At 42.7% G+C, this 26,213-nt stretch overlaps 1 protein-coding gene and 1 pseudogene across 1 annotated transcript in view; both read left to right on the forward strand.

The window, feature by feature from the left end:
- The window catches only part of SNTB2 (syntrophin beta 2), a 144,302-nt gene extending 118,951 nt beyond the window's left edge, over nucleotides 1-25,351 (forward strand). Inside the window, exons 7-8 of the mRNA XM_032156054.2 lie at nucleotides 15,541-15,725; nucleotides 16,794-25,351. Coding sequence (XP_032011945.1) covers nucleotides 15,541-15,725; nucleotides 16,794-16,886 — 278 coding nt within the window. The 3' untranslated portion in view covers nucleotides 16,887-25,351. The remainder of the gene's footprint in view (nucleotides 1-15,540; nucleotides 15,726-16,793) is intronic.
- On the forward strand, nucleotides 5,823-7,052 carry LOC116471437 (small ribosomal subunit protein eS6-like; annotated as a pseudogene).
- Nucleotides 25,352-26,213: the final 862 nt, after the last annotated feature.

Genomic DNA, 26,213 nt, shown 5'->3' on the forward strand with positions numbered 1-26,213 from the left:
CACCCAGGCTGGAGTGCAATGATGTGATCCGAGCTCACTGCAGCCTTGAACTCTCCTGTGTTTAAGTGATCCTCCCTCAAGCCTCCCAAGTAGCTGGGACTACAGGTGCCTACCACAGCACCCAGCTAATTAAAACAAAACAAAATTTTTTCTTTTTTTAGTAGAGATGGGCCTCACTTTGTTGCCCAGGCTGGTCTCAAACTCTCTTGGCCTCAAGAGATCCTCCTGCCTCAGTTTCCCAAAATGCTGGGATTCCAGGCGGTGGCACCTGGCCTTTTCAGTTTACTTATTTATTTTTTTGAGATGGAGTCTCACTCTGTCACCCAGGCTGAAATGCAGTGGCATGATCTCGGCTCACTGCAACCTCCGCCTCCCAGGTACAAGCTATTCTCCCACCTCAGCCTTCCGAGTAGCTGGGATTACAGGCACCTGCCATCATGCCCAGCTAAGTTTTGTATTTTTCGTAGAGACAGGGTTTCACCATATTGGCCAGGCTGGTCTTGAACTTCTGACCTCAGGTGACCCACCCACCTTGGCCTCCCAAAGTGCTGGGATTACAGGCGTGAGCCACCATGCGCCCAGCCTTCGGTTTATTATTATTTTTTTTTAGAGATGAGGTCTTACTGTGTTGCCCAGGCTGGTCTCAGCTCCTGGCCTCAAGCTATTCTCTGGTCTTAAGCCTCCTGAGTAACTAGGATTATAGGCACAAGCCACTGTGCCAGGCCAGTTGTCATTTAATCTGCATTTAATAGTGTAAAGACTAGCCAGGCAAGGTGGCTTACACCTGTAATCCCAGCTACTCGGGAGGCTGAGGCAGGAGCATTGCTTGAGGCCAGGATTTTTAAGACCAGCCTAAGCAATATATTGAGGACCCCATCTCTACAATGAAAAATGAAGCTGGGTACAGTGGCTCACACCTGTAATCCCAGCACTTTGGAAGGCTAAGGCTGGCGCATTGTTTGAGCCCAGGAGTTTGAGACCAGCCTGGGTAACATGGTGAATCCTCATCTCTACTAAAAATACAAAAATTTAGCTGGGAGTGGTGACACACATCTGTAGTCCCAGCTACTCAGGAGGCTGAGGTAGGAGGATCACCGGAGCCCAGGAAGTCAAGGCTGCAGTGAGCTGTGATAGTGCCATGGCACTCCAGCCTGGGTGATGGGAGCCAGAACCAGTCTTAAAATAAATAAATTAATTTAATTAAATGAAAAAAAAAATAGCCAGACATAGTGGCACACACCGTAGTCTCAGCTGGTCAGGTGGCTAAGGTGGGAAGATTGCTTGGGCCCATTTCAGGGCTGTAGTGCACAATGATCAAGCCTGTGAATAGCCACTGTATTCCGGCCTGGGCAACATAGTGAGACCTTGTCTCTTAAAAGAAAAAATAATGTAAGGACTCATTTACCAAGTACTAGATACATGGACTCTCCAATTAAGAAGATTGAAATCTAAGTTGTGGATAGACGCCCTTAAAATATGAGTATCTAGCAAGCTTATGGCTATGGAAAAATAAAGGATTTGAAATAGGAGTTACTCTACAAAAGTTTGAAAATGTGTGCCCAACACTTACTCAAATAAGTAAAGGAAATAAGGTTGGTGGTTTCTTTCCATTGTGGAAGCGCCCTCTTGTGGTTAGTTGTCATGGAGTATTGTTTTATATATATTTACATATATGTATACATATAGATATTTGCAAATTTTTTTCTTTTTTTTTTTTTAATTGTTTTTGGCTTTGGACAAAATAAAAACCTTTAAAAATACAGGCTGGGGCTGGACGCAGTGGCTCATGCCTGTAATCCCAGCACTTTGAGAGGCCAAGGAGGGTGGATCACTTGAGGTCAGGAGTTCCAAACCAGCCTGGCCAACATCGTGAAACCCCATATCTACTAAAAATACAAAAGTTAGCCAGGAGTGGTGGCAGGCACCTATAATCCCAGCTACTTGGGAGGCCGAGGCATGAGAATTGCTTGAACCTAGGAGGCGGAGGTTGTAACAAGCCAAGATCGCGCCACTGCACTCCAAGCTGGGAGATAGAGTGAGACTGTTTCCAAAAATAGAAACGCTGGAAGCGGTGGCTTATGCCTGTAGTCCCAGCACTTTGGGAGACTGAGGCAGGCAGATCACTTGAGGCCAGGAGATCGAGACCAGCCTGGCCATCATAGTGAAACCCCATCTCTACTAAAAATACAAAAATTAGCTGGGCATAGTGGCACATGCCTGAAGTCCCAGTTACTCGGGAGGCTGAGGCACAAGAATTGCTTGAACCTGGGAGGTGGAGTCTGCAGTGAGCTATGATCATACCACTGCACTCCAGCCTGGGCAACAGTGGGAAACTCTGTAACTCTGTCTCAAAAAAAAAAAAAAAAAAATGTGTGTGTGTGTGTGTGTGTGTGTGTGTGTGTGTTGGGCCAAGCACGGTAGTTCACGCTTGTAATTCCAGCACTTTGGGAGGCTGAGGTGGGCGGATCACTTGAGTCCAGGGGTTCAAGACCAGCCTGAGCAACATAGTGAAACCTCATCTCTACTGAAAAAAAGTAAATGAGGTTGAAAAAAAAAAACAGTATTGGAGGTGGGGCATGGTGGCTTACACCGGAATCACACTGGGATGCTCTGTGTTCCTGTGGGCAGTCGAGGGGTCAGGCCAGCACACTCATGCCCTTTGCTACCATCTGGGGTCACTGTATTGTCCTCAAGAATTCAAGGGGAGGCCGAGGCGGGCGGATCACGAGGTCAGGAGATCGAGACCACGGTGAAACCCCGTCTCTACTAAAAATATAAAAAAAAAAATTAGCCGGGCGTGGTGGCAGGCGCCTGTAGTCCCAGCTACTCGGAGAGGCTGAGGCAGGAGAATGGCGTGAACCCGGGAGGCGGAGCTTGCAGTAAGCCGAGATTGCGCCACTGCGCTCCAGCTTGGGTGACAGAGCGAGACTCCGTCTCAAAAAAAAAAAAAAAAAAAAGAATTCAAGGGGATATGCTTACCAAAATCAAGAGTGCAACTTGGATTTTCAGCATCTTTTAGTTCATGTTGTTGCTTTGGTGTCTAGCAGCTAAATTTCATTTTGCAGGATAAAGCTTCCCAGGCTCATAGTTGTTTAAATATGATGGCTAGAGGAAAGAAAGAGTGAGGGCCAGCTGGTTCCTTATATTTTTAAATAGACAAAAGAAACATATTTTTTGGTAATTTTAAACTTTTTTGTTCTTATTCACAGCTGTATTTTTTTAAATCAGCTTCCCTTTAAAGCCATACAGCTGTATTTTAATATTACCTTGGTAACTGTTAGAATAGCTATTATTCAAAAGATTAAAAATAACAGATGCTGGCGAGGATGCAGAGAAAAGCAAACTCTTATACACTGTTGGTGGGAATGTAAATCAGTATAGCCATTACGGAAAACAGTATGAATATTTCTCAAAAAGCTAAAAATAGAACTACTGTATGATCTAGCAATCCCACTACTATTTATCCAAAAGAAGAAAAATCAGCGTATCAGAAAGATACCTGCACCTCCATGTTTATTGCAGCACTATTCACAATAACAAAGATACAGAATCAACCTAAGTGTCCATCAGCAGACAAATGGATTAAGAAAATATGGTATCTATACACAATGGGATACTATTTGGCCATAAAAAATAATGCAGTCATGTCATTTGTAGCAACATGGATGGAATTGGAGGTCATTATGTTAAGTGAAATAAGGCAGGCATAGAAAGACAAATATGGCATGCTCTCACTTATATGGGAGCTAAAAAAGTGGCCAGGTGCTGTGGCTCACGCCTGTAATCCCAGCACTTTGGGAGGCCGAGGCAGGCGGATCACCTGAGGTCAGGAATTCGAGACCGGCCTGACCAACATGGAGAAACCCCGTCTCTACTAAAAATACAAAATTAGCCAGGTGTGGTGATGCATGCCTGTAATCCCTGCTACTCGGGAGGCTGAGGCAAGAGAATTGCTTGAACCCGGGAGGCGGAGGTTGCGGTGAGCCAAGATTGCACCATTGCACTCCAGCCTGGGCAACAAGAGCTAAACTCCATCTCAAAAAAAAAAAAAAAAAAAAAAAAAAAAAAATTGATCTCATGGATGTAGGGAGTACAAGATAAATACCAGAGGTTGGGATGGGTGTGTTGTGAGGGGCTGTGAAGAAGGGTTGGTTAATGGGTATAAACATACAATTAGAAAGAAGGAATAAGTTCTAATGTTCAAGAGCAGAGTATGGTGACTATAGTTAACAATAATGCATTGTATAATTCAAATAGAAGAAAGGACTTAAAATGTTCCCAACACATAGAATTGTTAAATATTCAATGTGATGGATATCCTAAATCCCTTGACTTGATCATTACACATTTTACACATGTAACAAAGTATCAGCTAACAAAATATCACATGTACCCCTAAGATATATACAAATATTACATATTAATATAAAAAAGATTACACTGTGCTTCGCACCTATAACCCCAGCACTTTGGGAGGCTGAGGCAGGTGGATCACTTGAGCTCAGCCTGGGCAACATGGCGAAACCCCGTCTCTACAAAAAATAAAAAAATTACCCAGGCCTGGTGGTGTGTGCCTGTAGTCCCAGTTACTCAGGAGGCTGAGGTGGGAGGGTTGCTTAAGCCCGAGAAGTCAAGGATTCAGTGAGCTGTGATTACATCACTGCACTCCAGCCTGGGTAACAGAACAAGATCCTGTCTAAAAAAAAAAAAAAAAAAATCGTTGGGAGATTCAGAACTGTCTGTTAAAACTATAGTTGGCAAAAAGAAATCAGTTAAGCTGTTCCTTGTCTCTATGTTTTGGTTATAGTTTACCCATCTAGAAAAATTTCAATACCTACAAAATGTGACAAGTAAATGCAATACATAATCTTCCTAATGTTCATTTAGTTTTAAACCTTGATTAGGCTATAGTTAAGTAAAGCTTAACTATAGTAGAGCTAATCAGTGATCCCTCTGGTACAGAAGGACTTTCTCCTGCTTGCAAATATGAACTTCAAAATGAGTAGGCATAGAATGCAGCTCTCTTTCTCAAGTACATAAAGCCATTTTCCATTTGTCACAGGATTTGAAACTATTTTAAAAATTGTATAGTATACTTTTAAAGGCTTATTTTCATCATACCAATTATTTAAGCCATTAAAGTTTTTAAGTCATACAAGAACTTTATGAAGGTACTTTATATATGTCTGTAGTTTTGATGATATGAAGACTAAGAAGCAGTAAATATAGGTAGGAATTACATTAATAAAAATGAAGAAAATCTGGGAGAAGAGAAGAAAAACAGGCATTTAAAAGGATTTATATTGTTAAAATATATGAGGAAACAGTTTTCTGTGACCATATTGTTCACCATTTCTTAGAAATTATCTTGAGTCCTTTTTACTCATCTATTTGGCAAATATTTTTCAGTATATACTATGTGCTTTTACTAGCTGTAATAAAATAAGGTAAGCATAGCCCCTATTTTTCAAGTAGGAAGGACAGAAACCAAAAGAATAATAGGTATGTATCAGGATTGTCATAAGGCATAAATGAAATACAGGCATCATCTAACCTTCACACACAACTCTCTGGGGCAGATGTTGTCACTTGCATTTTCAAGATATGGGAACTGGTGTTAGTATGGTTAGGACTTGAATTGGGGCCTTTTTGGGCTCCAAAACTAGAGCCTTAAGCCCTGAAATTTCTCTAAATGACTCATACTTATGACCAGGTTAAACTTCTGAAGGACATACAATATCAGTCTAATTTGTTAAGTTAATACCTATTTACTGAGTGTTTTAGTATTTATCAAGTGCTGTGCTTTGTAATAAAAAGAAAAATAGCTCTTTTCCATGGCGCCTCAGAGGCATTCAGCTGCTTCAAGATGAAGCTGAACATCTCCTTCCTAGCCACTGGCTGCCAGAAACTCATTGAAGTGGATGGTGAATGCAAACTTTGTACTTCTTATGAGAAGTGTATGGCCACAGAAGTTGCTGCTGACGCTCTGGGTGAAGAATGGAAGGGTTATGTGGTCCGAATCAGTGGTGGGAATGACAAACAAGGTTTCCCCATGAAGCAGGGTGTCTTGACCCATGGCCGTGTCTGCCTGCTACTGAGTAAGGGCATTCCTGTTACAGACCAAGGAGAACTGGAGAGAGAGAGAGAGAAAATCAGTTCGTGGTTGCATTGTGGATGCAAATCTGAGCGTTCTCAACTTGGTTATTGTAAAAAAAAGGAGAGAAGGATATTCCTGGACTGACTGATACTACAGTGCCTCGCCGCCTGGGCCCCAAAAGAGCTAGCAGAATCCGCCAACTTTTCAGTCTCTCTAAAGAAGATGATGTCCACCAGTATGTTGTAAGAAAGCCCTTAAACAAAGAAAGTAAGAAACCTAGGACCAAAGCACCCAAGATTCAGCGTCTTGTTACTCAACGTGTACTGCGGCACAAACGGCGGCGTATTGCTCTGAAGAAGCAGCCTACTGAGAAAAATAAGGAAGAGGCTGCAGAATATGCTAAACTTTTGGCCAAGAGAATGAAGGAGGCTAAGGAGAAGCGCCAGGAACAAACTGCGAAGAGACGCAGACTTTCCTCTCTGCGAGCTTCTACTTCTAAGTCTGAATCCAGTCAGAAATAAGATTTTTTGAGTAACAAATAAATAAGATCAGACTCGGAAAAAAAAAAAATAAATAAAAATAAGTAAGATGTACTTCATGCCTTTGACCAAATAGCAATAAGAGAAGAACACAGTGTCATGTTCTTTTCTGTAACCCTGGGCATGATGAGCCTGTTGCTTATACCTGATGGGCTGGCTTTTCTTATGTGCAGTCACTGGGAAGGATGCCCTAGCCTTTCTCTGAGACATTTCTGGGCAGTCAGGCCAGGTCTAACCTGAAAGACCTACTCCCTTCTGAGTTGCTCTGAGTATAACACACACAGTCCTATGGCTGCTAGAGAGATGGGTCAGGGGACTTGCTGGAAATACTGGACAGAGCCCCCCAGAGCCCCAGAAACAGGACCTGTAGCAGAACTCTGCCATTAGGTTCTTTGTCCCTTATGACACACTGATAACCACCAGCAGTTCTCATTTAAATAAACACATAGTTGGCCCAGCACTGTGGCTTATGCCTGTAATCTCAGCACTTTGGGAGGCCAAGGCAGGAGGATTACTTGACACCAGAGTTCGAGACTAGCCTGGGTAACACAGCAAGACCCCATCTCTATTTAAAAAAAAAATGAGCTGGGCATGGTGGCATGCACCTGTAGTCTCAGCTGTTTGGGAGACTGAAGCAAGATAATCACTTGAGCCCAGGAGTTTGAGGCTGTGGTGAACTATGATCACACCACTGCACTCCAGCTTAGGCAACAGAATGAGACCCTGTCTCTAAAGAAAATAAAAATAAAAAATAAAATAAGCCCGGGCAACAGAGTAAGACCGTGTTTCTATGAAAAATTTTGAAAGTTAGCCAGGCATGGTGACACATGCCTATAGTCCCAGCTACTCAGGTGGCTGAAGTGGGAGGATTGCTTAAGCCCTGCAGGTCCAGGCTGCAGCAATGCACTCCAGCCTGGGCGACAGAGTGAGACCCTGTCTCAAAAATAAATAAATAGGTTGGGCACGGTGGCTAACGCCTGTAATCCTAGCACTTTGGGAGGCCGAGGCGGGCAGATCATGAGATTGAGTCCATCCTGACTAACACAGTGAAACCCCGTCTCTACTAAAGATACAAAAAATTAGCCAGGTGTGGTGGTGGGTGCCTGTGTGGTGGTGGGCGCCTGTAGTCCCAGCTACTCAGGAGGCTGAGGCAGGAGAATGGCGTGAACCCGGGAGGCAGAGCTTGTAGTGAGCCGAGATTGCGCTATTGCACTCCAGCCTGGGCAATGGAGCGAGACTGTCTCAAAAAAAAAAATATAAATACATAGATACAAAGTGGATAACATATACACTGGTTGTACTATCTACACAAAGTGGATAAATACAACACTGGTTGTATTTACCAGTGTTCACCTTATTAAATATATATATATTTAATAGTATATATTTATAAATATATATATTTAATAATATACATATTATTTAATAATATTTTAATAATATACATTTTATAATATGTATTTTAATTATATAATCATATATATATATGTGTATATATATATACAGTGTATTATAATGTATATATATATAGTGTATATATATGTATATATATTTTTTGAGACAGTTTTAATGTTTTGCCAGGTGAGTGCAATGGTGGATTTGGTCATGCAACCCCTCAGCCTCCTGAGTAGTGGTTACAGCTAATTTTTTTTTTTTCATTTTTAGTAGAGACGGGGTTTCACCCTGTTGGCCCGGCTGGTCTTGAACGCCTGACCTCAGGTGATCCACCCACCTTGGCCTCCCAAAGTGCTGGGATTACAGGCATGAGCCACCGTGCCCGGCCCAGTGTTCACCTTATTATAACACCAATTTTTTTATTTATTATTTATTGAGTAAGTTTTCCTCCTAGCTTTATTAAATTACTATCAGGGAACTTCTTAGAAAGCCATCTCTAATGTATGTTTTATACTTAACAACATCCCCGTTGTGTGAAAAAGCCAATGCCTCACCCCATAATCCCCAGCTTAGGAATCTGAGTAGTAGTAGTCAGAGCAGTAGAAGGAAAACCAGGATTGGTGGGGATGGTAAGGGCCATGGAAACCAAAGGAAGAGTATTTCAAGGGAGGAAAAGTCAGTAGGAGTAAATGTATCAGTTGGGATGGTTTATGCTAAAAATAATAGGGCATGGCCACTAAAACTAGAATAAATATTAAATATCTTGCATAAAAGAGAGCAAGAGTGAAAGAGAGAGGGGCCTTCTCTTCCTAGTCTTAGATCTTTTCAATCTGATTGAGTCAGTTTGGCTCATATGTCCAGTCTGAACCAGAACAATCACCAGGGGAAACCCATGCCCTGATTGGCCCAGAAGCTGTCTATCCACAAGTCGAGAGTACCCTTCCCTGAAACACATTAGGACACAGTAAAAACCTGAATAAAATTGGGGTTTGCCCATAAAGAAGAATAAAGAAATAGAAGCTGGTAGACAGCCAACAATTAGTACTACAAGTGCCAAGTAGGATGAGGCTGAAAAAGCAGGTTGGATTTAGCAATATGGAGATAATTGATGCCCTCGGGGAGAGATGCAAAACGATGTGATGGCAATGGCAGATTGCAGAGGTGTGAGGAGTGGACGTGAGGTGAATCATGGACAAACTGAGTAGATAGCTCTTTTTTTTTTTTTTTTTTTTTTTTGAGACGGAGTCTCGCTCTTTCACCCAGGCTGGAGTGCAGTGGCGCGATCTCGGCTCACTGCAGGCTCCGCCCCCCGGGGTTCACGCCATTCTCCTGCCTCAGCCTCCCGCGTAGCTGGGACTACAGGCGCCTGCCACCTCGCCCAGCTAATTTTTTGTATTTTTAGTAGAGACGGGGTTTCACCGTGTTAGCCAGGATGGTCTTGATCTCCTGACCTTGTGATCCGCCCGCCTCGGCCTCCCAAAGTGCTGGGATTACAGGCGTGAGCCACCGCGCCCGGCCGTAGATAGCTCTTTTAAGAAATTTTGATATGAAGAGGAGGAGAGAGGGGGAGTGGTCCTTGGAGGTAAGCTATAGAGTTGAGTAGTGGCATTTCTTTTAATAATGAGAGAGGCTTGAGCATTTAAAAAGTGAATGGGGCCGGGTGCGGTGGCTCACGCCAGTAATCCCAGCCCTTTGGGAGGCCGAGGCGGGTGGATCACGAGGTCAGGAGATCGAGACCTTCCTGGCTAACACAGTGAAACCCCGTCTCTACTAAAAATACAAAAAAAATTAGCCGGGCGTGGTGGTGGGCGCCTGTAGTCCCAGCTCCTCGGGAGGCTGAGGCAGGAGAATGGCGTGAACCCAGGAGGCGGAGCTTGCAGTGAGCCGAGATCGCGCCACTGCACTCCAGCCTGGGCAACAGAGCGAGACTCCGCCTCAAAAAAATAAATAAATAAATAAAAATAAAAAGTGAATGAGAGGGATCTGATTCAGAGGGACATGTTGAAAACACAAGAGGTAGAAGGAGTAATCAGTCTTGTACAGTTTCTAGGAAGGTGGAGGTAGATGCAATCGAAGGCAGATGTGAGGGGATTGGCCTTAGCCTGAAAGAGGGACAGATGGAAGAGAAGAAACAACGGAGGAAGATGTAGAGCCTATCTTGGCTGTTGAAGTGGGCAGTGCCTTTTACTGCTCAGTAATTTGGGCCATAGACATCCCTGGCTTTTTCTCCATCCCTAAATCCAACTGCAGTTATAGGCCACTTTTACATTGTTTGAATTTTTATTTTCTGTTTTTTTTTTGTTGTTGTTGTTGTTGTTTTAGAGACACAGTCTCATTCTGTTTCCCAGGCTGGAGTGCAGTGGCACGAACACAGCTCACTGCATCCTCGACTACCCAGGCTGAAGCGATCCTCCCACCACAGCCTCCCAAGTAACTGGGACTACAGGTGCATGCCACCATGCCTGGCTAATTTTTGTAATTTTGGTAGGGATAGAATTTCACTATGTTGCCTAGACTTATCTCAAACTTCTGGCCTCAAGCAGTCCTCCACCTCAGCTTCCCAGAGTGCTGGAATTATAGGCATGAGCCACTGTGCCCAGCCAGTTGTTTGAATTTTTAAAGTTATATCATGCTTGTATCATCAGGAAAAAAAAATTATTTTTTGACTAAAGAGCCGTCAGTCCCATACACTGAAACTCTTTATCACTATAAAGAATTTTACAGGCTGGGCATGGTGGCTAATGCCTGTAATCCCAGCATTTTGGGAGGCCGAGGAGGGTAGATCACCTATGGTCAGGAGTTTGAGACCATCCTGGACAACACGGCAAAACCCCATCTCTACTGAAAAAAAAAATACAAAAATTAGCAGGGCGTTGTGGTGTGCCCCTGTAGTCCCAGCTACTAGGGAGGCTGAGGCAGGAGAATCGTTTGAACCCCAGGAGGTGGAGGTTGCAGTGAGCCGAGATCATGCCACTGTACTCCAGCCTGGGCGACAGAGTGAGACTCCATCTAAAATAAAAATAAAAGCACCCACTGCAGAGCCCTGTGTTTATGTACCTTCCTCTCTTGATACCTGAAGAACTGTAGTTTTTGATTTTTTTTTTTTTTTTTTGTGAGACAGAGTCTTGCTCTGTCACTCAGGCTGGAGTGCTGGAGTGCAGTGGCGCAATCTCGGCTCACTGCAGCTTCCGCCTCCCAAGTTCAAGCAATTCTCCTGCCTCAGCCTCCCGAGTAGCTGGGATTACAGGCGAACACCACCACGCCTGGCTAATTTCTTTTGTATTTTAGTAGAGACGGGGTTTCACCATGTTGCCCAGGCTGGTCTCGAACTCCTGAGCTCAGGCAATCCACCTGCCTCGGCCTCCCAAAGTACTAGGATTACAGGTGTGAGCCACCGCGCCCAGCCAAAACTGTAGTTTTTTACCCCTTTAACTTCAGTACTTACTATTGTGCTGCTATTGTGTGTCTTTTTCTATTTCTGGTAACAACCCTGTTAAACAAAATCAACATATTGAATTTTTTACTGACTTATCTATAAATTGGAGTGCATAGTGGATATATACCCATCCAATAGCACTCTAAGTGAACCAAGACACAATGAGCCAGCTGCAACAGCTCCACTAATAAGCCCCAGATGCTATCCCATCAGAAAAGGGCCACTCCTCTTACTAAATGGGGAATTTATACTGAAAAAGAAAAAAAAACCACTTCTCATACACACACACACACAGCTGTTAAATCAGAGTAAAAGGCTTATTTCCCTTATCTCCCTTTGGTTCATTACTCCTAAAAGGGTAAGGGGTGTCAGGCACTTAATCATCATTGCCTCACCTGTGTGATCTACTAAATGTTTAGGGAAAAACTGTTTAATTGGTTCTATTTGGCACACAATTTACATGACCAGGTCACGGTCTCATTCAGAAGAATCTGGTATTAATTATAAATTTTAAACTATGGCTGGGCATGGTGGCTCACACCTGTAATCCCAGCACTTTAGGAGGCCAAGGCGGGTGGATCACCTGAGGTCGGGAGTTCCGAGACCAGCCTGACCAACATGGAGAAACCCTGTCTCTACTAAAAATACAAAAAATTAGCCAGGCATGATGGCGCATGCCTTAATCCCAGCTACTTGGGAGGCTGAGGCAGGAGAATTGCTTGAACCCAGGAGGCGGAGGTTCTGGTGAGCTGAGATCATGCCATTACACTCCAGCCTGGGTGACAAGAGTGAAACTCTGTCTCAAAAAAAATAAAATAAAATAAAAATTTAAACTAAAACAAGCTCAATATCTAGACCTAAATACATTAAGTTTGACACACACACACACAGAATCACACACAGTCACATTTGCTTTCCATTCTTTCCTTCTCCGGGGGAAACAATCCAAAACAGAACATTTAAGAAATCTCAGGCCGGTCGTGGTGGCTCATGCCTGTAATCCCAGCACTTTGGGAGGCCGAGGTGGGTGGATTACCTGAGGTCAGGAGTTTGAGACCAGCCTAGCCAACATGGTGAAACCCCATCTGTACTAAAAATACAAAAAATCAGCTGGGCGTGGTGGCACATGCCTGTAATCCTAGCTACTCGGGAGGCTGAAGCAGGAGAATTGCTTGAGCCTGGGAGATGGAGGTTGCAGTGAGCTGAGATCGTGCCACTGCAGTCCAGCCTGGCCGACAGAGAGACTCTGTCTCAAAAAAAAAAAGAAAAAAGAAAAAAGAAATCTCAGGGGCCAAGCACTTTGGGAACCCAAGGTGGGCAGATCACTTGAGGTCAGGAGTTCGAGGTGAAATCCCTGTCTCTACTAAAAATACAAGAATTACCCAGATGTGGTGGTGAACACCTGTAATCCCAGCTACTCGGGAGGCTGAGGCATAAGAATTGTTTGAACCCAGGAGGTGGAGGTTGCAGGGAGCCGAGGTTGCGCCATTGCTCGCCAGCCTGGATGACAGTGAGACTCTTATCTCAAAAAAAAAAAAAGAAAAAAAAAAATCTCTCAGGCCAGGCACAGTGCCTCACACCTGTAATCGCAGCACTTTGGGAGACCGAGGCAGGTGGATTGCCTGAGCTCAGGAGTTTGAGACCAGCCTGGGCAAGATGGCAAAACCCTGTCTCTACTAAAAGATACAAAAAATCAGCTGGGTGTGGTGGTGCCCGCCTGTAATCCCAGCTACTCAGGAGGCTAAGGCATGAGAATTGCTCGAACCCGGGAGGCAGAGGTTGTAGTCAGCTGAGATTGCGCCAGTGCACTCCAGTCTAGGTGACAGAACAAGATTCTGCCTCAAAAAAAAAAAAAAAAAGGCCGGGCACAGTGGCTCATGCCTATAATCCCAGCACTTTGGGAGGCCGAGGTGGGCAGATCACAAGGTCAGGAGTTCGAGACCAGCCTGACCAACATGGTGAAACCCTGTCTCTACTAAAAATACATAAATTGGCCGAGTGTGGTGGCACGCTCCTGTAATCCCAGCTACTCAGGAGGTTGAGGTGGGAGAATCCCTTCAACCTGGGAGGCAGAGGTTGCAGTGAGCCAAGATCACGCCACTGCACTCCAGCCTGGGCGACAGAGCGACACTCTGTCTCAAAAAAAAAAAAAGCCATGTGCGATGGCTCACGCCTATAATCCCCACACTTTGGGAGGCCAAGGTGGTGGATCACTTGCAGTCAGGAGTTCAAGACCAACCTGGCCAACATGGTGAAACCCTGTCTCTACTATAAATGCAAAAAAATTAGCCGGGCGTGGTGGTGTGCATCTGTAATCCCAGCTACTCAGCAGGCTGAGGCAGAAGAGTTGCTTGAGCCCAGGAGGCTGAGGTTGCAATGAGCTGAGATCACGCCACTGCACCCCAGCCTGGGTGACAGAAGGAGATTCCGTCTCAAAACAAACAAAAAAAAAGAATCTCTAAATCTCTCTTTTTAAAATTGTTTAGACATTGCTCTGTCACCCAGGCTAGAGTGCAGTGGCATGAACACAGCTCACTGCAGCCTTGAACTCCTGGACACAAGTGATCCTCCCACCCCAGCCTCCTGAGTAGCCGGGACTATAGGCACACACCACCATGCCCGGCTACATTTTTTATTTTTATAGAAATGAGATCTTGCCATTTTACCCAGGCTGTTCTCTAGCGCCTGGCCTCAAGTGATCCTCCTGCCTCAGCCTCCCAGAGTGCTGGGATTATAGGCATGAGCCACCACACTTGGGTCATTTGCCAGTCTTGATGACCAAAATTGTTTGTATCCTGTCAATTCAGAGGTGTCCTTTGAATTATATCTTTGATAGCATTGACTGTATGACTTTTGCTGAGTATAGCCTTTAACTTTGATGAACATAATCTTTATCTTCATCCCAAATGCCAACCAAACCATGTCACGGCTCCTGAAAGGCCTCTCTGCCTTTGCTCCTTTGGTTGTTCCTTCTTGCCCAGTTCAGTCCTTCTGCCTCTTCCTCCCTGCCTGTCCAGTTTTATCAATTCTTTTTTTTTTTTTGAGACAGAGTCTCACTCTTGTCACCCAGGCTGGAGTGCAGTGGCGTGATTTCATCTCACTGCAACCTCTGCCTCCCAGGTGCAAGCAGTTATCCTGCCTCAGCCTCCCGAGTAGCTGGGATTACAGGCATGTGCCACCATACCTGGCTAATTTTTGTATTTTTAGTAGAGAGGGGGTTTCGCCATGTTGGCCAGTCTCTAACTCCTGACCTCAAGGGATCCACCCACCTCGACCTCCCAAAGTGCTGGGATTACAGGTGTGAGCCACTGTACCCGGCCAGTTTTACAAATTCTTTAGGGCCTATCTGAAGGCCCATCTCTTCCAGGAAACATTTCTTGACTTTGGCCTCATTCAGTTTGGTGTTTGCTCGTGTTCTGTACATTCTGCCTTACACAGTTGGGGATTTCCTGTTTATGTAAAGTCCTTGAGAGCAGGGACTGTGCCTCTTACTTCTCCAGTGCCGTGCACAGCCTACACACACTTGCCACTACGAGTGTTCAGTGGGTACTTGTGGAATTAAATTGAACAGATGTCAAGGAGAGTTATGGTCATTTCTGCCTCATCTCAGTGACCAAAACAGAACACACTTTTTTTTTTTTTTTTTGAGACAGTCTTGCTCTGTCACCCAGGCTGGAGTGCAGTGGCATAATCTTGGCTCACTGCAGCCTTCGCCTCCCGGGTTCAAGCAATTCTCCTGCCTCAGACTCCTGGGTAGCTGGGATTACAGGCGCCCGCCACCATGCCCAGCTAATTTTTGTATTTTTAGTAGAGACAGGGTTTCACCATGTTGGTCAGGCTGGTCTCGAACCCCTGACCTTGTGATCCGCCTGCCTCAGCCTCCCAAAGTTCTGGGATTACAGGCGTGAGCCACCGTGCCCAGCACAAAACACACTTTAGAAGGTTGCATATAGGTTAAGTATCACACATTCTGAAGAAAATATTTTTCCTATTTTGAAGTCAGAAGAATCCCTTTTCACTTGATAACTGACATAGCAACTTTACAACTAATGTTTTTTGCTTTTCTTCAACAGGCTGCATGTTAAATGGTCAAGAGGTGAGGCTTACTATTCACTATGAAAATGGGTTCACCATCTCCAGGGAAAATGGAGGCTCCAGCAGCATACTGTACCGCTACCCCTTTGAAAGGCTGAAGATGTCTGCTGATGATGGCATCCGAAATCTATACTTGGATTTTGGTGGTCCTGAGGGAGAACTGGTAAGAGTGTTTCTGAAACACATGTTTATCTAATAGATGTTCTCTTTCCTTCTCATTACTTCTTACCCCTTATATACAAAATCATGGACTGACATTCCATTTAAAACCATGAAATTTTAAATTAAAAAAATTTTTTTTAAAGATGGGGTCTCTGTCGCCCAGGCTGGAATGTAGTGGTGCAATCATAGCTCCCTGCAGCCTATAACTCCTGGGCTCAAGTGATCCTCCCGCTTCAGCCTCCCGAGTAACTGGGACTGGACTATAGGCGTGTGCCACCATACCTGGCCAATTTTTGTATTTTTTGTAGAGATGAGGTCTCGCTTTGCTGCCCAGGATGGTCTTGAACTCCTGGCTTCAAGTGATCTTCCCATCTTGGCCTCCCAAGGTGTTGAGATTACAGGTATGAGCCACTGTATCTGCTGTTCTTTAGTTTTCAAGATGGCATTGGGTGTTGGTTTTTATTGTTGTCATTTTTCTTTTCTTTTTTTTTTTTTTTTTTGAGACGGAGTCTCGCTTTGTCGCCCAGGCTGGAGAGCAGTGGCACGATCTCAGCTCACTGCAACCTCTGCCTCTCTGGTTCAAGCAATTCTCCTGCCTCAGCCTTCCAAGTAGCTGAGATTACATGCACGTGCCACCATGCCTGGCTAATTTTTCGTATTTTTAGTAGAGATGGGGTTTCACCGTGTTAGCCAGGATGGTCTCAATCTCCTGACCTCATGATCTGTCCGCCTCGGCCTCCCAAAGTGCTGGGATTACGGGCGTGAGCCACCACGCCTGGCCTTAGATTTTAAATCCTCTACTATTTAGTTCTTCCTACCAGGCATGGTGGAACCCAGTACACCACCAGTTGTCTCCTAATTGGGGATGTGAAACCTCACATCAGTATTATGACATGGAATAACCTTACTCCATAGTGCACTTTCGCTTGTGGCTTTAAGTTCCCAAGAGTTTCCATAGCTCTGGCACATTCTTTACCTACCTTAAAAGTAAATTTACTTTGCATCTTCATTTATTAAGTTGTTTGTATATGGTAGTGAGGTAGTGATACTTAGTGTCTTTTCTCCACAGACAATGGACCTGCACTCTTGTCCGAAGCCGATTGTATTTGTGTTGCACACGTTCTTATCGGCCAAAGTCACTCGTATGGGACTGCTTGTGTGAGCAACAAAAAATCAGAAAAGAGCCTTGACTGTCACAAGAAATATTTCCACCTCAAAAAAAAAAAAAAAGCACAAAAAGAAAACTCTTTGCTCTCCTTCAGCACAGTGCCTTCCCAAGGACCTGCAAATCACTGCTGAACCATAACCATGTTTAAAGAAGAGCCTACCTTTCACAGTCTACCTTGGCCAGATATTCTAGGACTCTAAAAGGCTCCAAAATGAAGCTGTTGATTTATTCTCGTTTCATAGTATGGTTTATGAGTAATTAGGTTTATTTCTCCTGCTAAAATGAATGGCTCATTGTTTTCTTTTTTTTTATTGTTTTCATTTTTAGACATAATCAAATACCCAAGCATTGTTTTCTTTTTCTTCTCCCTGTAGGATTTGTGTTGTGCTTAGCCTTGATCTCTTGTTCAGAACAATTGTCCCTTCCCAGGTGCTAGCTTGCAGCAGCCTGTTGCTTCGTGAGCATTCCAGATAGGTCGTATGTCTTGGAATTTACTGTCGTCACTAGCTCTTTCCACCATAGGAAGTCCTTGAATTGTATCACCAAAGGGTTGTTCCATTTGCTCTGGCTCTCCCTCTATCTCAGCCTGGCCATCACTTCTCACCTTATCCCAAGCTTTGCCACTCTTAAGTGCTGTCTCTAGGACTTAGAACTTGCAAATTTGATTTGCCTTGCCTTCTACTTCCTTTCTAGTGGTGACTGAGTGGAAAAGCAAGTTGGAAGCCACTGCTTTGAAAGAAAAGTTTTGCTTGGTTTAGGTTTTTCCCATTTTATTTTTGTTAGGAGCCAGGGGATATTATAAGTTTTATTTTAAATGAAAATCCTCTTCCTAGGTTAAGCCATTTTTTTTATTGCTTACCAAATGTGCCTTTGGTTAGGGTTAGTGGAGCTTTATTAGTCACTATTTGAATAACTGGAAATCACTGCCGTTTCAAGGTGATCACCTATCCTAGTTTTGAGGAATAGTCTTTGAGGTGGGTTTCCTTAATGGCATCTCTTCTAGTAGGCAGATCTCTTTGAGCAAGATAAATCCTAAAGAGCCAGCCTGCTTGAGGAGTAGACTTGGTGGGTGAAGCCAGCTCTTCCACACTAACATCATGTTGAGTTGTTTTGGGCTGCCCAAAAACAACAGGATGCAGCATCCTGGCTATGGCCTGGCCCTTTGTGGCAGCAGTGGCATGGACAAGCAACTGCTAATTCAAGACTTAGTGTTGGCTTCACAGCACACCCTACAGTGAGCAGGGTGATGAGACCATGGAACAGCTACCTGCTTTTGGTTAAGATTGCCAGATATCATTAGGACACAGTAGCAGCAAGAATGCTGATTTTGTAGTGTTAGAAAATCACACTCAGGCCGGGCGTGGTGGCTCACGCTTGTAATCCCAGCACTTTGGGAGGCCGAAGTGGGCGGATCACGAGGTCAGGAGCTCGAGACCATGGTGAAACCCTGTCTCTATTAAAAATACAAAAAATTAGCCGGGCGTGGTGGCGGGCGCCTGTAGTCCCAGCTACTCGGAGAGGCTGAGGCAGGAGAATGGCATGAACCTGGGAGGCGGAGCTTGCAGTGAGCCGAGATTGCGCCACTGCACTCCAGCCTGGGCGACAGAGCCAGACTCCGTCTCAAAAAAAAAAAAAAAAGAAAATCACACTCAGCTTGTTTTTCCTAATTTTGAAGGTGGTATATATCTGCAAACATTTAAAATGGTATAATATCAATATAAAATGTCAAAATTAGCACAGTCCCTGGATCTCAAAGAATAGGTAATATTGACTTGGATGTTCTTTATGCTCTCTGAAGAAAGGTCTAGGGAAAGTTCTTGTTTGCTTGATTGATCAAGAGTGCCATAGAAGAATGTGAGCGCTATGGAGGGTGGAGTAGGGTGTCACTTCAGATGGGGCAGGCACAGAGGGAGAAAAGAAGAGAAAAACACACCTGTCTGCAAAATGAGCTATTTGGTTTCAGTGCAGCCTGACCGATGGGGAGGACCCATGAGCAGAGAGAGTTCTAGGTCAACACTGTAACTCCATTGTCCTCCTTCACCCATAAGTCAGTCCCCCTTCCTCATTACAGTGAAACCAACAATATGCAGAGGTTGGGGAGAGATGCCTATTCTTCCCCCAGCTTCAGGTAATTGTCGAAGTTCCAAAAATGAATTATCTGAACTGCTTAAAACTGGAAATTAAAATCTAGACAAGAATATGTCTTTCAAGAGCTTTTCATGTTTTGAAAATTCATAAACCTAAGATTGGCTCCATCTGAGATAAATAATTTTCTTTTCTTTTTTTTTTTTGAGACGGAGTCTTGTTCTGTCTCCCAGGCTGGAGTGCAGTAGCACGATCTCGGCTCACTACAACCTCCACCTCCTAGGTTCAAGTGATTCTCCTGAGTAGCTGGGATTATAGCTGCCCACCACCACACCTGGCTAATTTTTGTATTTTTAGTAGAGGCAGGGTTTCACCATGTTGGCTAGGCCGGTCTTGAACTCCCGACCTCAAGTGATCCACCTGTCTTGGCCTCCCAGAGTGCTGGGATTATAGGTGTGAGCCAGCATGCCTGGCCCACAATAAATTTTCATTTCAGGGAAGGAAAAAAATCTCTTGGAGGTCCAGAAATGATTTCTGGAATCAGAATTTCAATATGTAATACCCTCAGGTAGGCAATCTTGAACCCTCTATGCAGTGAGAGCATTATTAATATGAGATGTTGAACGATGCCTTTACAGACTTCAGCAGCAAAGCCATTTGGTTGAGGTTTTTCTGTGTTAATGTGAAAGGCTAAGCCACTGAGATTTGCAGGGGAGCTTCTGAACCACCCTGCTCGTTGGTTATATGAAGATGTGGAATTAAAATGTGAGCAGGGAAGGCAAGGCATGTTATGCATTTTCATTCATTTTGGTCAAGGTTAAACTGACACGTATAGCACTGAGGTCTGTAGGGTTCTTAATAATATCTTTTGAGTCTTGGTGTGAAATGAAAGTATGAGAGGTTTCCTTTGTCCATTAGCAGCCCCAAGAACCTGAACCCTTTTGCTGCTTGTCTTACATACCTAACAGCTCTCCAATCATGATGACCAAGGTTGTTCTTCAATCAAATGTGTTTGTGGGATTTTCAGTCCACAAATGAAGTGCTCTGTAATGAATGGGACATCATGATAAATACGTATTTATATTTAGATGACAAAGTATGGCAAATTATTTCCAAATGATAACTACAAGTGGGCATTTTCAATATTCTACCTTTTTTATAGAACCAGCTCACTTTTCATTTCTTTTTCATTTTGAATCAAGAAAATTGTTGAGGAAGTGGTGGGTTCCAGTGTGTGGAATGGAAAGGGAACTGCAGAATAATGTCTGCTCCCCATTCAGAGGGACTGCTTCCTGTGCGCCCCAGACCCGGGGCTTCGACAGCTTCTCCACATTCCACACAGATGCCTAGGAGCAGCGAGTTGGTATATGAAAAGTCTCCCACCTTTTCTCCTAAAACTTCTCTCCTTTATCTCCATAAAAAGAAAAGGAAAGGAACAAAAGAAAAACATTCAGTTTTTCTTTTTCTGAAAAAGGTAAGTCCTTTCCTGAAGTAATCAAATGAAACATTATCTGGAAATTAGTTTCTAATGTTTTATATGAAGAAATACTTAAATATATGTTCCTACAGTATTTATTAGATAGTTGTAACTGTAAACTCACCTTCCTAGTAGATAAGAGTTTCAGGTTAAATACTGGAACATACATAGGCAGTCAAAAATACTACTTTAAATGTCATTCACCTATTTTAAAGCCATGTTTTAGCACTTTTTAGGCCAAAGAAGGTCTGATAGTGGCTGTTTTTATGTTCTGTACTCTCACAAACTTTGTTACTGAAAATTATTGCAGGGCAGGAGAGATTGGATTATTTATTTCTTATATTTTTATAAGTAAAAAAATCTTTCTAAACAACAAATACCTAACATTATTACTGATTGTTTTCCTAATTTATCCTCCTAAGTTGAATGGTAACAAAGCTTTTTGAGCTGAATGAATGCACTTAGCTGATAAACCAGAATTTGTTCTTTTTTTTCCTTCTTTTTTTTTTGAGACAGGTTCTCACTCTGTCACCCAGGCTGGAGTGCAGTGGTATGATCATAGCTGACTGCAGCCTCAACCTTCTGGGCTCAAATGATCCTTTCACCTCAGCCTCCTGAGTAGCTGGGACCACAGGTGTGTGCCACCACACCCGGCTAATTTTTATGCGTTTTTTTTTTCTTTTTTTTTTTTGTAGAGACAGAGTTTCGCCATGTTGCCCAGGCTAATCTTGAACTCTTGCGCTCAAGCAATCCTTCTGCGTCAGCCTCCCAAAGTGCTGGGATTACAGATGTGAGCCACTGCACCTGGCCCCAGAAATTATGTTTAAAAAAAGATTTAAGCTGTGTGGAATCTGGACAAGGCTATGTTTCTCCTAGAAACAGGTTTTGCTCTAAATGGTTTTGATGGACAAAAGTGTGAGAAAAGGTTATAATAGATTTTTTTTTTTAATTTTGTGAGAAACTCCAGGTCTTCTTGCTTAACTTATATGCATGTGGATATATTTGTTTTCAAAGCCATGGAAGAATCTCTGTTCATATATTTTAATGCAAATTACCTTATATGCTGCTATGCAAATTCTATTAAAAGCCCTACCTGCTTAAGAGTTAAACATTTTTGAAACTTTCAGGGAAGACCTGTAGACTCAAGCACTTTCTCTGCTTTTTTGTATCTTATCTTGGACACTTACACTGAATTATGTTCTTATTATTTTCACTGGTTATAAGCTATTCCTTGTACATAATATTTAAGCTATCCAAATATCCAGCATACATTTCCATGTGGCTGCCATCGGCTGTTGATGCCATGAATGAAATGGCTGGTTAGAAAGCCAAAGGTCTTCTTTTTTCAATCCCTAATGAATAAGTAAAATGCCAGATCTCTTTGGTCTCAAAGCAAATTGCTCTGATCAGATCAAATATCTATGTAATGAAAAGAGACTTATTTAAATTTGGGATTCTGCTTAAAGTCGAATTTGACTGTAGTCATATTCATTCTTTTTATATATCTCTGTCAGGTATGACATTAAGTACCAGGTGGTATTATACTCTACTTTGAGTTTGGAAATCACTTTCAGTTAAATTTCCGTTGTTATTGTGGCTTTTTTTTTTTAACCCCACTGAAGATGGAAGTAGAGCAGTCTGCCATCTCCTGCCGTTCTTTCTCTGTGCCCCCTAATTGCTTGGTAGTCTAAAATTATTCTGACTTTCCACATACTGTTTTTAAAAACCAGTTGTAGCAATCTGCCCCCCTCCACCCTTTAAGCTAAATCTTTCACTGTGCTAGATACATAGACACTCGATAAATGTGTGATGATAGTTCTAAAATAATTATGCTATATATCAGGGTTATGTATTTTTGAGCAATATTATTCCTATGCTGTGATGTTAAATGGAATTTATTTTACACTAATAATAGACTGCTTAAGTGGCTGATTTGAAACGCTTTCTCTAAAAAAACAAAAACATCTGGCAGATGAGTGACACAAATTCATTCTCTTAAAGGATAGAATTTCAAGTTAAGGATAAGGTACAATAAATAGGCACATAGAGCACATCTGTTTTTTTTTGTTTGTTTTTTGTTTTTTGTTGTTTTTTTTTTTTGTCTCTCTTTGACTAGCTAAACTGCCAACTAGAAGAATGGTTATGTAGTAACTCAGAAGAATCTTTTAATAAGTTTCTTCTTTTGTTTCAAAACATAAACTTGTGCTTCATTTCTTGCCACCTCTATTCTTTCTTCCCAAGTTGGGCAACTGAACTGAAGCTTATTCTAGTCTTAGAAAAGAGGATCCACATTTAATGTAATGCATAAATATGCCTTTTGCAAATTATTGCTTGTTCTCCAGTGAACATTTGATCATATTCAACAGAAATCCACCATATAAGCCATAATCCTTTAATTGCCCCTTTTAAAATAGATTGGTTAAAACCAAAAACCTATAAGAGAGAAATGATATTTCATTGTATTGTATGTTTGGGAATCCTGGTTAGATTTATAATTTCTGGCCGGGTGGGGTGGCTCATGCCTGTAATCTCAGCACTTTGGGAGCCCGAGGTGGATGGATCACCTGAGGTCAGGAGTTCGAGACCAGCCTGGCCAACATGGGGAAACCCCGTCTCTACTAAAAATACAAAAAGCTGAGCGTGGTGGTGCGCGCCTGTGGTTCCAGCTACTCGGGAGGCTGAGGTGGGAGAATCGCTTGAACCCAGGAGGCAGAAGTTGCAGTGAGCCGAGATCGTGCCATTGCACGATCCAGGCTGGGCAACAGAATGAGACTTCATCTCCAAAAAAAGGAAAAGAAGAAAAAGATTTATAATTTCTGAGTCCTCTAAGTACCTTTCTCAGTTTGCAATAATCTTACATCCATGCTATTGACACTAATTTTGAAACTGGAAAGCTAATTAATGACATGTTCATGTGTTCTTTCACCTAATAAACATTCATTAATGTATAGTTCTACATCAGGCATTCTGAAGGGTCCAAAAGGAAGTTCCTGCCCTCAAGTAGCACATAATCCATTATTTGTCAGTCACACCATGCCATCTGTTTATCATTCAGCAGTTAAGTAGTTCATCACTTAATATTTTTACCAAAGTATATTTACAAGTCTGTTTATCTGGATCTGGCAAACTGGAAAATATTTGAAGGGATACTCAGGCTTTGATCCATGCCAACATGAAAGGACTCCAAGCACATTTAAGTAGGCTGGTCTTTTCATCATGCATGATTTTTTTTAATGCAAATTTAGACTTTAGTTTGGGAAAGAGAACAGTATACATTATCCTTTGTAAGATAAATCACAACAAAAATTAAGTTTTATTGCCCAAAGTAGATAAATGAGAAAGTCTTTCTTAAAAAATGCTTCTTTAACTATAAGAGCAAAACTAAATGCATGTTTTATCAACCCCTTATTTCTAAATTTTGCTGTATTCATTTCCACCCTTAAACTATTTAAGCATTTCATATGCTGAAAGTCCTTTATATACCTGGTAGACGGAGTATTTCTCCATTAATGATAGATCAAAATGAAGATATTTAAAAGTTAACAAAGTCAGGCCAAGGCAGGAGGATCACTTTAGCCTAGGAGGCCCAGACCAGCCTGGGTAACACAGCGGGACCCCAACTCCATCTAAAAAATTAAAAAAAAAAATTTTTTTTAACATTTAAAAAATAAATAAAAATTAAAATTTCACTTATTCCAGGACACGCTGGCATTCGGACTCAGTGAAAAGGGCACCTAAAGAAAATAAGGCTGACTGAATGTTTTCCATAATTTTCACACAATAACAGTCCCTTTCTATCCAGCTTGCCTTCCATTTATCTCTAGGGTTAGCTTTTCAGGCAACATCCTTAGTCATTGCCCAGAAGGTACCTAAGCTATCAGTGATTGGAATGGCACAGGAAACCGAACCACATGGGTGCCCTCCCCTTGGTTTTCAAGTATCTTGGAGTTGTGCACAAAAATTAGGTCATGCCTTCAGTGTCTTGTTCTTTAAGCCTGCCCTTTGACAATCAGGTGCTAATGATTGTGTATTATTAAAACCAGCACATAAGTATTGTAAATGTGTGTTCCTCCCAGGTTGGAAGAAATGCATTTCCTTCTATCTGGGTCCTGTTAAAGCGGGTGTCAGTTGTGTCTTTTCACCTCGATTTGTGAATTAATGGAATTGGGGGGAGAGGAAATGATGATGTAAATTAAGTTTCAGGTTTGGCACAATCATCATTCTCGATGATATTCTCACTTTGTAGCAAATCTGCCCTTATCGTAAGAACAGGTTTCAGAATTTTCCCTCCACTATACGACTCCAGTATTATGTTTACAATCCATTGGATGAGTGCAGCATTATAAGACCTTGGTGCCCAAAAAAATCTGTGTCCTTTTTGGTACCAAACCTGAGGTCTTTTGGAAGATAATGTGGAAAACCACTACCTATTGAAGGCCTGTTTTGGCTAATCTGTGCAAATGCTGATGATACCTGCTTATGTGGATTCTTTCCCACACTGCTTTCATTTTTAAGTATGAGACTTAGAAAACTAGAATAATGCTTTTACAAATAATTAAAAGTATGTGATGTTCTGGGTTTTTTCCTTCTTTTTAGAACCCTGTATTTAAACAAGACTTCTTTTTAAGTCTTGTTTGAAATTTAAGTCTCAGATCTTCTGGATACCAAATCAAAAACCCAACGTGTAAAACAGGGCAGTATTTGTGTTCCTAATTTTAAAAAGCTTTATGTATACTCTATAAATATAGATGCATAAACAACACTTCCCCTTGAGTAGCACATCAACATACAGCATTGTACATTACAATGAAAATGTGTAACTTAAGGGTATTATATATATAAATACATATATACCTTTGTAACCTTTATACTGTAAATAAAAAAGTTGATTTAGTCACGTGGAGTTTTTTTTTTCCAATTTTAAAAATGCTGAAATAGTTTTGAACCTACAGGAAAGTTACAAAAACAGTACAAATCTCCTTCACCCAAATCTCCCAGTTGTTCACACTTTGTCATATTTATTCCATTACCTTGTCTTTTTCTAATATGATTCCCTAGCACCCTTAAATTATCTAGCGAGGACCTCCAAAACATAAGGACAGCCCCTGCATTGCCACCATACAGCCCTCCTAATCAAGAAATCAACATTGGCACACCACCACTCATTCCATAGACCACATTCAAATGATACAGCCATCCCGGCCATGTCCTGTTTTCCTCTCTGGCCTTGGATCCTGGCCAGTACCACTTTCATGCCTTTCGTCGTCGTGTCTCATCAGTTCTTCAGTCTGGAATGTTCCTCAGCCTCACTCTAATTGGCATGGGCCTGAGTCTCAGCACAGGGCTTTGATTCTGCAGCACAGCTCTCCAGCTGGCTCTGTTTGGTGTTGCCTCACAACCAGGCTGTGTCATACGCTCTTGGCAGAGATGGCATGATGCCATGCTCTCTTCAGGGTATCATGTCGGGAGACACACGAGGGCCACGCATCCCACCACCAGGGGTGCTCCCTTCGGTCGCCTAGTCAAGCTAATGTCCTCATTGTTTTCTCCTTTGTATTTATTTATTTAGAGACGGAGTTCCTCTCTTGTCGCCCAGGCTGGAGTGCAATGGTGTGGTCTTGGCTCACTGCAACCTCTGCCTCCCAGGTTCAATCAATTCTCCTGCCTCAGCCTCCCAAGTAGCTGGGATTACAGGCGCCTGCCACCATGGCCGGCGAATATTTTGTATTTTTAGTAGAGACAGGGTTTCACCATGTTGG

Source organism: Hylobates moloch, unplaced genomic scaffold, assembly GCF_009828535.3.
Source record: "Hylobates moloch isolate HMO894 unplaced genomic scaffold, HMol_V3 SCAFFOLD_6, whole genome shotgun sequence".
Taxonomy (NCBI): Eukaryota; Metazoa; Chordata; class Mammalia; order Primates; family Hylobatidae; genus Hylobates; species Hylobates moloch.